Below are 13,844 nucleotides of genomic sequence, written 5' to 3'. Positions count from 1 at the left end.
TTTTCTGAAGCTATGAGAACTCAAAGTTTTAAACCCTTAAAGTAAGAGTGTCTCAGACTTACCTTACTAAGTAGATGAGTTGGATATAGTCTATGTTAATCAGTACACCGACTTATTTTTTTATTAATTTTTTAACTACTTTGAACAGCAATCATGTTTAAGAGTACTCAAGCTAGTTTGTTTTTTTTTTTAAAGCACAACCTAACAAATAACTGGGGGGTGCAAGACAGTGTAGCAGCTAGCCACAAACTCCCCTTTCTCCAGCTCCCTGAAAAAAGCAAACAAAAAAAACCACTAAAAATGCCCCTTAATCTTCTCCATAAAGGGAAGATTGACTTTTATCACAGCACAGATAGTCTTCTACACACAAGTTCAGAGCTTATAGACCACTTGCATCTGGACATTCTTGCATCAATATGATAAACATGTTGAAGAAAATAGATTCTCTTCATGGCCACATAGAAAGGAAGAAAAGAAGAAATGTAAGATACTGCAGCAAATCACCTGTCTGTGGAGATGTCGAGTTGTGTTGGTTCAAGCCACACTTTATCCACACTGCGGCTGGCTTAAAAGCCCTGCTTACAATGATTTTTCTAAAAAAACCCACAACCTTTCCAGTCACTGTTACTGCAGATATTAACTGGAGTCAGAAGATTCACAGAAGAGTGCAATAAGATGTTTATTAAAAGTGCTGTCAGTTTTATTAAGAGCTGTAGTCCAATATCCTCTTTTAAAAAGGCATCTAATTAAAAAAAATAGCTAAAAACCATTTGCTGGCTGGCTGCGGTTACAGACACATGACCTGCAGTACTCTATGAAGGGACAAAGCGATCTTTAAGTCCAGGATTAATAGTTGCTACTGTAGAGGAAGAACTGCTGGGAGCTCCAGAAGAGACACCTGCAGGTACCTGGAACAGAAATGCAGTCACTAAAGATAGTTGTTTAGCTGACAAATTTAAAGATATCACCTTCTTGTGCAATACACTTGGGAAGAAAAGAATCATCCTGCAATATTGCAGAAGAATATTCTCCTACACATGTATACTGATGAACTACCCTGGTCAGAAAAGTTTTCCCCTCAAGAGACTGACAGAGGCTTTTATTTCAGGAATAGCAGCTGATGGTTTGTCAGCTACAGCAGCTGTAGCCAAAGATGCTAAGCCATGGGCATCCTATGCTTAGAGCCCTCAAGTTACAGAACAGTGGGTTCCTGGTTACTTACTTAGCACGCTTATACTTCTCCTTAATCGCTTGCAGTTGGCAATGGGGAACATCAAGGCACGCTTTATGCAGATCAGTCAGGCAAGGCACTATCTCACTTAATGAATATCCAGTGAATGTAGCAAGTGTTTCTGGCTGGTCAGAGAAAAAACACAAAACCAAACAAAATCAACAGATGTTGTTTATTATAGAATAACACTGATCTAGAACCTACATTTTCTGCTGAAGCAGAAACCATTTGCACTACATCAGGGCTCACAATAGATTCTTTAGGCTTGAAAATCATTCAAGTGCATCCTACCATCAGTTTCACTCTAGATCTTCCTTGGTGCCATAAGATCTGACAAGAACCTCTTTCTGCTTTAAGCACACGGCATCCGCTACATGTTTTCTGGATCCTGCTCTCTGCTAAAACTATTCCTCCAACAGACATCTGACAGGCCTATCAAGGTTTGCATTAAAGTAGCCACTCAGTGTTATCATTTCACTTAAGTAGACACATTCAGGTCTCTCCTCCCTCCCAGAAAACCCCTAAATTGAATTTGGAAGAAGAGTTTTGGAGATTGAAGACTAACAAGACTTCAGGTCCAGACTTGATATAAGTGAACAAGACAGCAAGGTCCCTCAAATTTCAGAGAGGAAGTAGGATATTTCAGGTTGATTTATCATTCATTGGGTAGTTCCATTAGCTAGGTCATTCCAAAGCTACCTATCCTCAGATTTCAAGCTTTAGAACATACTTTGAAGCTACTCCTTCTGCTTCTCAGCCTAGTTCTAATGACTACATAAAGTATTTGAGCTACTCATTAACGTGCAGTTCTTACCCAGAAAGACCTGTTCACTGTATAGTTTGCTAGACAGTAGGCTGCTGCAGCAGTTTGTGAAGGAAGGTACTTCAGAAAAGGATCAGCTTCAAGGAGACTCAGCTCTGCAAGATACTGAACAAAAAAAATGCCCAAAAGTTTTTCAAATAGAATGAAGCTAGCTGGTACATTCAGCACTGAAAATTGTCAGTGGTCTCTGTTTCATGCAAGAAAAAAAAAAAACCCAACGAAAAACCTAAAAAACCCTTGAGTTACATGTCTGGTGGGTAGAAATAGCATTCTAGTCATGTTCATCTTACAGAAGAACCATCAGCTTGTTTCAATGGGGACACAAGTCATACTTTATCAAAGCCTAGACAACACATAGTAATCTGAGGTTCTGGTCTCATTATCAGCTTTGATGTAGAGACTTAGAAAATAAATGTCTTTTAGAAGTAACACACTCTACCCAATCACAGAGGCTCATGTTCACTTAAGTTGACCTGGAGATCATGGACAGAGAGCTCTAAGAAATAGAATCTGGGCTCTGTTGTATAGTGGAGTCACGATACAATCCTATACCCTTTGTAGATAAGCAAGCAAGCCAGATGTTTTGCTAGGAGCTTGGGTTAACCTGTTTCTAAGCACAGTTGCCTGTGCAGTTATGCAGGCATATACAGTGCCATTGTGTACCAATATGCAGTACCACCATGTCCCCAGCAGACTTGATATGCATGCACTATTCAAAAAACAACCAGATTCCTATCACCCAGCTGCCTATTCAGCACGTTATCCCTGACCAGACAGGTAGACCTAACTTAGGATTTCCAGGAGACTCTTATCCAGAAGTCTCAGCAAATAAGCTCTCAAATAAGGTAGGCCACAAAACCCTGGTTTTAGGCTTGTTGCAGTCCCAGCTAAAACTTGGCATGAGAAAGTATCTTCTGATATAGGTCCTGCTACTATATTGCCTGCTCAGATAATTTAGCAAAGTACAAGTGGTTCTGCTTTTAGGAGCACTTCTCCTTGAATACTAAAAGGAGGATAATTCATACCCTTGCAAAGTTTTCTGTTCTGATACAGACTTCGTGTCTCTGAAAATACTGAAGGAGGAATTGGTTGATGGTTGGGACTGTTAGGTCAAAAGCCAATACTTTGAGAAGCAGGTGCTCCATTTTCAGCAGTTGCCTCTTTGTGTATGTATCATCTGTTATATATACAAATTCATTCACTTCCGGTGGGTAGATCTCTTCATATTTCCTGAAAAAAAAGGAATATAGAGGTCACATTTATCAGCTTGAAAGCTATGGTAAAAAAAAAAAATTTCCACTGGACCCATATAAGGATGGGCACATGACATTACTAAGATTTGTCTAGAGCTCGTATTTCAGTGCTTCCTCTAGGCTTGGCAACAATTTAGTTTCAAATTTGGTCAGAGATGTTTAGAGGAACTGGATAGATAGAAATACACTCATTGTTAGCTATTGACTAATTGCAAGCTCTGAGAGAAAAGTCTCAATAGCACAATGCGCTCCTAGGCTATGTTGGATACCCTGTCCACTTAAAGCAGTTTCAAGCCTAGCTGGAGGTTGTGTCTGTGAAATTGCCACAACTTTATAGGCTAACAGCCTAACACAGTGTTTTCACTCCTGCTGTTACAGCTATAAGGTTTCTTCACACCAAATATTAAATGTTTAATTTGCTAGTGTAGGCAAAGTTGCCAATCTTGAGACATCATGAAAAGCCACATAGCACTGCAGACTTCAGTCCTTCAAATTAAAGTAAAAGATTCAGTCCAAAAATAAATTCTAGCTTGCTGGCATTTCAGGAGATGAAACACTTACGCAGCCAGAAGAATTGCTGCTGTTCCTACAAGCTGCAGCTTCCCTCTGAGAACAGACATGCAGGAAAGGAACCTGTCCAGGAAGTTCACAGCCAAGTACAAAGTCTCTGTCCGAAGTTTGTATTCTTCCCCTACTTCCACCAGCCAGTCTACCAAGATGGCACGCATCCCTGTTGTGATATCTGGTTGCTTCTTCATGTAGTAGGGCTTGGGCCTGAATCTTACCTGTTTGGGGAATAGTTGAAGAAACAGTATGCCCAACCTGAAGAGAACCATTGATAGCTGAGCTGTTGAACATTTTTTTTATAGTAAAAGGAGCCTGAGTTGTTCCATTATTAATAACTTATTAGTACTAGCTACACTTATAAAGGTAGTAGTATTAATTAGGCTACAAGCATCACTAGAAAATAGTACTTCTGCACCGAGGAGATAGGAGCTACTGTGTTAGTAGCAGAATAAAAAACATCTCCTGGACTATGGACAGCTTTTGCCATAAAACACATACAATGCATTCAGAGGGACACAAAAATGAGTAAAACACATTTTCCCCCTCTTCCTGTTGGGAGGCAGAACTTAACTGTTCTGACACAAAAGATAGGAAAAACTACTATTACAACAAGAGAGCTGTCAGTGAGATGACATCCAGATGCTCTAGTATTTTTGCAGCATTCAGCTACTATCACAAGAACTCTTAATCTCAGAGGGTCAAGCAGTGCTCCAATGGTAGGGAATTTCAGGGACACAGTAATCCTGAAAGATCTCATCACTCTTTAGATGCTGCCTTCAAAGAGGCTTTTGCTACTTGCTTACTTTCTTTTTAGTTCAGTGGCAGCCTTGGGTTAGTCTAGGGCAGCCATACATCTTTGCAGTATTGCAGCCCATCACAAAGATCACAAGTATCTGCAAGCTTGTTACAAGCCACTCACTTCCGCCTCTCGGAGGTACTGATGAATGTCTTCAGCATACTCTTCCACAGTCAAAGTTATGGTATCTTCCATGTGATCCTCAGGCTGGGACTGGAAGGATGTGTCCACTATCATAGGAGATCCTAACAGGTAAGGGGAAGCAGTAATACCTTTGGGTAATTAGCCTCTTCACCTTCTCCTGCTATTTCTAGCCCATAAGTGTTGTGCCTCGTGTAGACAAAAATCCAAGTTACCTTGAAGTGTTATTTATTGTAACAGAAGCTGCTCACTACCAGCATCACAATTAATAACCACCCTACATCTACTTGTGCTGTAGATACATCTGAATAGTAACCAGAGTTACCTGTACTCAGATCCAGCAGTAGGTGAATATTGGATGTCATTGCACTGTCTAGTTCACACAAGCTTGATTCCAGCTCTTCAGACACCTGGCAGTTGTTCTCTTTCTCTTCTGATTCGTCAACATAGATAGCAAACCCTTGCTTTGATGCAGCATTGACCACACGGTTGGGTAATTCATCTTTTCCAGATGAAGGGAGGGTGTTTTCAGAGCCAGAGAAGCATCTGATAACAGCAGCATCCTGAAACAAAGCACACAGTAACACTGTGGGAGTGCAGCTGTCTCACTTGTTTTGGAAAAGACAATCATTTCTCTTGTCCAATAGACATCAATAACAAATTCACTGGAAAAACACCAGCTACAGCTGGTGCCTCAGAAGAATTGATGCAACAGACTCTTGCTGCAACAGACTTCTTGCAGAAAGAGGGAGGTGTACTGAAAGTCAGGAACCAGGGGAGTATAGCCCCATCTCCAAGGACAGTGAGGCGAGTGCTGCTTGGTTTGGATGGAGCTGGCAAGTGCAGAGTCTGCTACACAGTTATCCCAAGGAGTAGCTGCTTTGAAGTGCAACATGTTAAAATAACAAAAGGAAGAGCCCAGGTAATGTCACAGATTTATGAATGACTTCACCTGTGAGTGGACATTTTATGCTGAGCTACAAACCAATTCAAACTTATGAGCTAAAGCATCACAAGCCATGTATCTAATGTGCAGTCAGGCTATAGCCCTTCACATCATCTACTATAAGTAAGCCACCAGCTGAGTTAGAGGCTTTACAGACACAACCAAGAAGAGTTTGTGCACATCTAACAGCTACTAATTTAGGTCCCACGAGTCAGCACAGCATTTTCCTTGCCACACCAGCAGGTTCCAGGAGGGCCCAAGAAACAGAAATGCAGACAGACATCCTGCTGTGAAATTTAGGTTCTTGAAGGCTCTGGCACCATGGCCAGCCACACGGCAAGGGGCCGTTCGGGTAATCATCATCAATTAACAGGTATTTCCTAAACCACTCCCTAAACTTTAGAGGGTAGGTGCCCAAATAAAACCACATGGAGCCTCCCTTCTTTCCAGGATGGGTTTATTTGTTCTAAGTATTTCCAGGGGGACACGCCAGTGGATTAGGACTCGGCTGTTACTAGCTGGGTTTCTCGGGAAACTCACGCTCATTAACCGGAGACGGCGCACCTCCTTCCCCCGCCACCCCCAGGCCTTTACTCGCAGCCTCGAGAGAAGGTGCTCGCACCGCTCCTGCCTGTGCAGGCAGCCAGCCCCGGGGTCCCTACTGGGCCAGGGAGCTCCCGCGGGCCCGCGGGCCGGGCGGCCCAGCCACGCACAGCTTCCCCAGGGAGCCCGGCGGGCAGCTGCAGCCCCTCGGCGGGCAAGGGAGGGGCTGCGTGGCTCCACGAGCAGCGACGAAGGCTGCCGCCGCAGGCGGGGCTCACCTGGCTGCCGGGTCGCTGCTGCCCGTTGTCCGTCAGGACCCCCAGCACGGTCCGGCCGCTGCGGGGGGCAGCGGGGCAGGGCTCCCACCGCCCCGCCCGGCTCTTCTTACCGGTGCGGCGCATCGTCCCGGCGTCGGTAACTTTTTGGAGGAAAAAAAAAGGCCCAACAAACAAAACGAAGTTCAAAGGAAAAAAATTCCTTCAAACCACCACAAATACTTAGCCACACCTCGGGCAGCCCCTGCAGCCCGGCAGGAGGGCAAGCTGTCTGCCGCGCAGCCTGGCTCTGCTCGCCACCTGTCCCCGCAGAACACTACGCCTCCCCCGCGCCGCACACCGTCGAGAAGGCCGCCCGCCGCCCCTGTTATAGGCGGCAGCCGATAGACGCGGTGGCGGTGGCTGTTGGCTGCGGCCAGTTGGAAGCCCGGGCCGCAACCCCCGGCGCTGCCGCCCTGGCAACCCAAGCGGCGGCGGGTCGTCATGGAGACCCTGGGGGGGCCGCCCGCCGCGGGACCTGCTGCGCTGTCCCGCGCAGGGCACGGACTGCCCCGCGCAGCGCCCGCCGAGCGGTGCCGGTGCACGGGGTCCCGAGCCGCTGCCCCGAGCCTCGCACTGTCTGCCGTTTCTAAACGTCCGGATCCTAGGACATGGACTTGAGTGCGCTAACAGCAGCATTAGGGGACAACTGCACAACTGACAGCACAGCTGTGCACAACAGCAGTTCCCAGCCAGCAACTGTTGAAATACAGAGCCTTCCAAGAGGAATCAAGCAGCAGCTCGTCCAGTGCCTTCAAAGATTTTCACCACTGATGTGAGTGATGTCACAGAGAGCGCACTTACTAAATTTGTGATTAACTGGAATGAAACATTGCTTAATTCCTCTTATAAAGCTCCTGTGGTGCTAGGAAGCTCTGTGACCATGATGGAGAACAATACTAGGTTTCAGAAATTACCTTGACAAACTGGGAAAATATTCTGAAAAGCAGGATGCTCCTGAAGCAATAGTGCAAAGTCAGGGCCATCAGCTGCAGATAACGTGGGATGGAGAACAGCCAGGTAGGTAGCAGCTCCGTGAAGAAGAACCAGGAGGCTCTAATGAACCTCAGACTGAGCATGAGTCACTATGCTCCTGGCTGTCTTATCATGAACAAATAAGAACACTGAATGGCACATAAGCTCTCTAGAGTCCACAGTGAAGACAAAAGAGCAAGCAGTGTAACACCTTACACCTCAGCACAAGATTTAGGTTGGATATCAGAATTTTGAGGTCCCAGAAGACAAACATTGGAAATTTGGGGATTTCCCTTTTTGCAGTTGCCCTGTGATGAGCATCACACTCACTATAAAGGAAGATGCTTGTTGAGGAGAGGGGAGTCTCCTGATAGATCATCCTCCTTGGGTTCCTCCTCACCCTGCTCCTCTTCCTTCTCCTGCTCTTGAGGACTGCCTTCCTGTTTAATGTGACTGCTGCACTTTTGCTGGTCTAACTTTATATACCTTGTTTGTATACCTTGCATTGGTATTAATTTGGCTATTTCATAAAATCCATTTTTTCATTTCAACACGTCAGTCTTCTTTTCTTGATCCCCCTTCTCTGCTGGTGAGGGTTCTTTGGATGATATGGCTAAAATGCTACAGTTTAGCCCTATATACAGACTAAACATAGAGAGCTGGTTTGTAAAAGCACGTTAACGAAACAGCTGTCAAAAATGTCTGTGTCTTGGCATTTGTGGTACTTCTTAAGATGCTCTCCAGTGTGATTGAAATGTAGGACCTACATCAAGAAGGGTCTTATGGCAGAATTGGTTGTTGCAGTTTTGGTCATCCAGGCTGTATTAACGTCTGTATTTTTTTCTTCCTACTTTTCTTATGTTTATGCTTTAATTGACTTCCCCACACACTCACCAAATGAATTTACTGTAGGACATAAGTGGTGCAAAACATCACCCATCAGCCATGTAACATTACTTTTCCCTTTGATAGGAGGAGCTGCATATCTTTACAGCAGCAAGGCTGTAAGCAGGTAGTTATCGTAATGGAGCTGTCACAGCTACAGGTGTGGGCAAATGCAACTCAGAGGGTTGTGTTGTATTTCTGAGTTTCCTCTTTCATTGCTGTCATCTCTGCATGCCAGGTTTGCATAAAGAAAACTGTACTTGGGGACACTTCTTTCAGTTTTCATGCAAAGTTTAAATTTCTAGAAAAAAAAAATCAGTCTAGCTGCCAGCCTTGAAAATTAAATATCAGCTTAAACTGAACTTTAGGTACTTTTTATCCTATTGTTTTGATGGAATCACTGAAAATATTGAAAAAAACTGGTGCTATAATATATATAGAATATACAGAATGTAACAGTCTAAGAAGACAACTGTTAATCAAAACCATTTTTTAAATGTGTGACATTTTTCATTTTAATAACATCTTATAAGCAAAAAGTATCTGAAATTTGTATTTTGAGAGGCAAAGAAAAGCCCAGTTTCACACTTTTTAGCAACAAAGTAAGAAAAAAAAATGTATTTTTCCATCAAAGCAAAAATGTCCATTCACTGCAAGTTACAATTTAACAATGCTTTTCCTAATCCATGAGTATCCAAACTCGGATTTCAGCCTCTAATTTGTATTTTAAGTAGCTGTCACTATTCTTCTGAGCTTAAATCAATACTTACTGATAGTTTTAAAATCTCTTCTGACAAGAATGGAAGTTGTATAGTTAAGAATAGAATATTGAAATATATTAAAAAAGGGAATGACTTTGGAAACTCATTCACTCAGGATATCAGTGAGATGATGCTTCTACAGTTCGGATCCCCAAGGACATTTATGCCCCTGATGTCCTGGCTGCATGCCTGTTTGCATTCAGCCTGGTGTGGCCTGCCACAGACAACGATTACCCTGCTCCCAGCTACTCACTGCTGCTGCTATCCCTCTGCTAACACAAGACTGTGAGACAAACTAAGGACCTAGTCTATCCACAGAGTAACAGAACTGCAACAACAACACAGCATTGTTACTAGTGGGGGCATTTCTCTGAGCTGTTTTTCTACAGCTCTATCAACTGTGGGTCTGGCACAAAAGAAATTATGACACTGAGGTACCACCACCAGGAAGGCAGTGGGGGTGGTGCCATCCCTTGTTTTCATAGACCTCATGTTCCATGCCTACATAATTTTACAGTGCTGGTTAACTTTTCATAACTTTAGAAGTGTTATTCTGTTCTTTGTCAGCATTGAAAATCCCAGGTGTTCTTAAAAGGGATCTTCCTTTGGCAGTGCCAGAGCTGGCTTTTGTTTGCTTGTTTTCTATTTTCAGTAAAAAAATCTGGGTGTGATACAGAGATAGATGAAACATTATGAAAATACATATTTTCAGATAGGTAAATGCTGCCAATATCTCTGTCCAACAATTTTTCTAACTGTTCAGTCTCTTCACATGGCATTTGTCAAGAGAAATGTCAGAACTTGTCAGTCACAGGTCTAACACATAATTCACATTCATACAAAGCTCACATGTCACTCCTAGCCAAATACATGGATGGAAGTTATTTACTAAATTAATCTTCAGTCAGTGAATAACCTTTGTATCCAAATACCCATCATATCCATATACCATTTAGACATAACTGAAGAACCTCAGCTACCCAATAGATGAATTATTCATACTTTTATACATGAGCAGCATATGGATATCCTCAGTAGTCATATAGTATATGAATGTCACTGAAACACCTCTCAACTAGCTTTTAATGAGGTTATCTAAGCTCCAGTGTTTCAGGAACTCTTTGAAATAGCCCAATACAGACCTGAGGGAGGCCAATGATCTTTGCCAGCCACTACTTAATTGTAGCAGCAGATCACATAAAGCTTTGGACCATTAATCATTTACTTCTGAGCTTCCTTGTGTATGCTTGAAAAGAAACTGAAGACTTCCTGCATGGCCTCCTTAGGGTTTCTTATAGTAATTACTGTCTTACAGTTTCTAGGAAGACAGAGAATCAGAGCAATTCCTGACTTGGTCAGGATGCTTTCTCTGTGGCTGTGGAAAGGATAGCATTAAAGGGCTGGTTAGGACTCATCTCTGTCTCACAAGTTCTTCTTAGCTTTCTCTTTCTGCAGTTTTGGCTTTGAATGTTGGGTGTCTTTTCAATTAAAAGGACATTTCATTTCTTTCATGCCATGGGAGCAGGCACATACATCTGGTTTTCTCTCCAAGGACAACTGAGAAGTCCCAGTTTTTTATATAGCAAGTTCTGCAGTGGGTCCATTCTATGATCCAGGGCATAAAGAGTGATTGCACCTGGCCTCCAGTTCTGACTTGACGTCAGACCTCCCAGAAGCACCACAGAGGGCTTCTTTGGAGATTAAAGAGCTGGATTTTATTTTTCTGCTGTGCCTGGGTGCAAGAGGAGAAATTAATTCTGCTCTATGTTTTTCCTTTGTTCTACAATTCAGAGGTTCAGAGTTACCACCATCACCTAGGATCTTGGTCATATCACCCTTATATGGACCATCTTTATCTCTGTGGTTTGAAGCCACATGACTTCCTCACGATCTAGTTATAAGTACACAGGAGAAAAACTGCCTCTTGAAAGGAAATCATAGCGTGTTTTGAGCCAAGATATTTTTGTGCTTATTTATTCATCTCATGAGCTTAAGAAGGACACAACTGCTTCAGAAGCTCCCAGCAGCTCCTTCTATCCAAAATAGGACAACTGTCAGCTGTCCCGTTTTCTCTTCACCCTTCAAAGTATCTTTTGGTTCCTCGTGTGTTTTAATCCCTAGGTTTTCAGCTTGGCATAATTAGCTTTTTGGCCTGAAACCTGGAAGTAGCATCTTCACTGTTTCATTAAACAACCATTGCCTTACAAATACGTGTAAGTACAAGATGAGAAGCTGTTAGTGTAAGACAGTTGCAACTTACCAGCCTTGTTTATCTAAGTCTCATATTGAATTACAAAACAACATTCACATAGGAAAACCTATTCTGGCAAGTTAGACACAGAATTATTATTACCTTGGCCAGGTCACACTCAATATTCAGCAAGTTTTTCCAAACTAATGCAGTGAGCAATCACATAACAGGTCCATGTGTGCCACAGACTCTTCTGAAGTCAGCTTATTGCAGAGAAATCCTGGAAGTCCCACTGCATAGTAAATGCAGTGTACAGATGCATAATACCCCAGAAACTGTTCTGTAGGAGCAATATTTAAGTTCAGAAAGTTTATAAAAAGGATATGAAATCTCCTTGACAGCAAAAGCAGTGTCTGGACTCAGCAATTCAAGAGAGACAGAGACCTGCTGGAGAGGATCCAACAGAGAGCCATGAGGATGATTATGGGACTTGAGCATCTCCCCTATGAAGAGAGACTGAGAGCCCTGGGGCTATTTAGTCTTGAGAAAAGAAGACTGAGAGGGGATCTGATCAATATGTATAAATATCTGAGGGGTGGGTGTCAAGTGGAGGGGGCCAGGCTCTTTTCGGTGGTTCACAGTGATAAGACAGGGAACAATGGGTTCAAACTAGAACACAGAAGATTTCACCTCAACATGAGGAAAAACTTTTTTACAGTGAGGGTGACAGAGCACTGGAACCGGCTCCCCGGGGGGGTTGTGGAGTCTCCTTCTCTGGAGACTTTCAAAACCCACCTGGATGTGTTTCTGTGAAGACTACCCTAAGTGATCCTGCTCTGGCAGGGGTTTGGACCTGATGATCTCTTGAGGTCCCTTCCAACCTCTAATATACTGTGATATTGTGATACTGTGACTCAGTGACCTGCAAGGTCCCATCAGGAACCTGTGTGGCCACTTTGGCTTTCTCTATCTGGATATTTAGCATGGGTGCAAACCAGCACTCAGGCCCAAGCTTATGTAGTGTTCCTCTCCATGGAAGCATACAGAGAACAGTGAGTTTGGATAACTCTGTAGCCCAGTGAGAAAAAAACGTTGGGCACCCAACAACCTAACAGGTAGGATCACAATATCGCTGGTAGTGCAGGCAGCCACAGATGCAGACTGTATTGCTTGGCTTATGAGAGTGCATCAAAAAGGGTCAGAATATGCATACCACCATGCAGTTCAGACATCTATATCATACAGATGTTAGTACAGTTCTGACATGGTCCCTGCTGTAGTTCAAACTCATGGTAGATTGTGTTTTTCAACAGTTTGTGAGCACAATCTAAAGGTTGGCATGGCTAGGGACCAGTCCCCATTGGCAGTTTACATGAGCACTGCCTATTTTGATAGATAAGAGAACATTGTACCCCAAGTTTTCCCAAGCCTATATTCTTCAACATAGAAGAAATGGCCTGAGAGTAAAAACTGTGCTTGTTCAGCAACCTCCAGAAATTAAAAAAGAGACCATCACTGAAAGAGGTTGTCAGGAGGCAATCAAATTACTAATATCTGCCATCTGGTTTCCTTTAATCTTCTTGTGATTCTCCTTTTGCAATTCTCTAACTTTTGCAAAGTCACACTTGTCCAAAAGAAAAAGTAGAAGAAAACTAGAGCTATGATTTAGACTGTTGCCTTCACAGGCAAAATGAGAGCAGAGAGAAAAATATTGTTGTGTTTAAATCAGGGTTTCAAAATAGTCAATTGCTTTTTCAATTATTTCAGGAAAGTTTTAGAAAAATGAGTGTGTTCTGAGTCTTAGAAGATGGAAACTATATTGGAAAGTTTACAACCTGTTCCTTTTTTTTATTTATTTTTTTTAATTTTGACTGTCCAACCCTTAATCTAAGTGGTGCACATTGTACTGATTACGTAGTGTTAATTGGTATAATTTAAACAGGGCTACATGTATGTTTGTCAGCTGAGGCTATGTGTAATATCCATCTGTAATATAGAGGATGTAAAAGAAAGTAGCTTCTTTCAATAGATCTATAACTTTAAACTCTTGCTTATGCACACTTGATTTACTTTAAAATATACTTTGTCCCTCTCTGATGCTTTTGTGAATGCTGTCTACATAACTTCAGTTTGTATAGTGTATCAGTATTCTTTAGACTTCTCTAGAAAATACTTGCTATTTGCCTTTCAAAATCATTTAGTGATTAAATTTGCTCTCATAACTTTGCCATTGTTGTTTATAATGCAAGCTCCAAAAGGCTTCATGCACTAAATCTTTTAATTATAAAAAAGAATGGAAACCACCACGCATACAATTTTACATTGTGCAAAGTTATGTTTTCTCTATATGTATTAGGGTTCTGCTATAATAGAAAAAAAATTGTGTATTGTTAAATATACTGACTCAATAAGATCAAT

The 13,844-nt window shown here is 42.5% G+C and overlaps 1 protein-coding gene across 1 annotated transcript; it reads right to left on the bottom strand.

Annotated features, from left to right (window-relative positions):
* Window positions 1-856: 856 nt before the first annotated feature.
* Window positions 857-6,701, bottom strand: CCNA1 (cyclin A1). The gene is made up of 8 exons (XM_054384005.1): window positions 6,579-6,701; window positions 5,137-5,374; window positions 4,794-4,915; window positions 3,869-4,092; window positions 3,080-3,284; window positions 2,046-2,159; window positions 1,223-1,356; window positions 857-908 (listed from the first exon to the last, which is right to left on the bottom strand). Exons 1-8 carry the CDS (start codon window positions 6,699-6,701, stop codon window positions 857-859), a joined length of 1,212 nt encoding a protein of 403 aa, XP_054239980.1.
* Window positions 6,702-13,844: the final 7,143 nt, after the last annotated feature.

This window comes from Indicator indicator, chromosome 1, assembly GCF_027791375.1.
Source record: "Indicator indicator isolate 239-I01 chromosome 1, UM_Iind_1.1, whole genome shotgun sequence".
NCBI lineage: Eukaryota > Metazoa > Chordata > Aves > Piciformes > Indicatoridae > Indicator > Indicator indicator.
The sequence above is the reverse complement of the archived record's forward strand: the minus strand, read 5'-3'. Positions and strand labels throughout refer to the sequence as shown.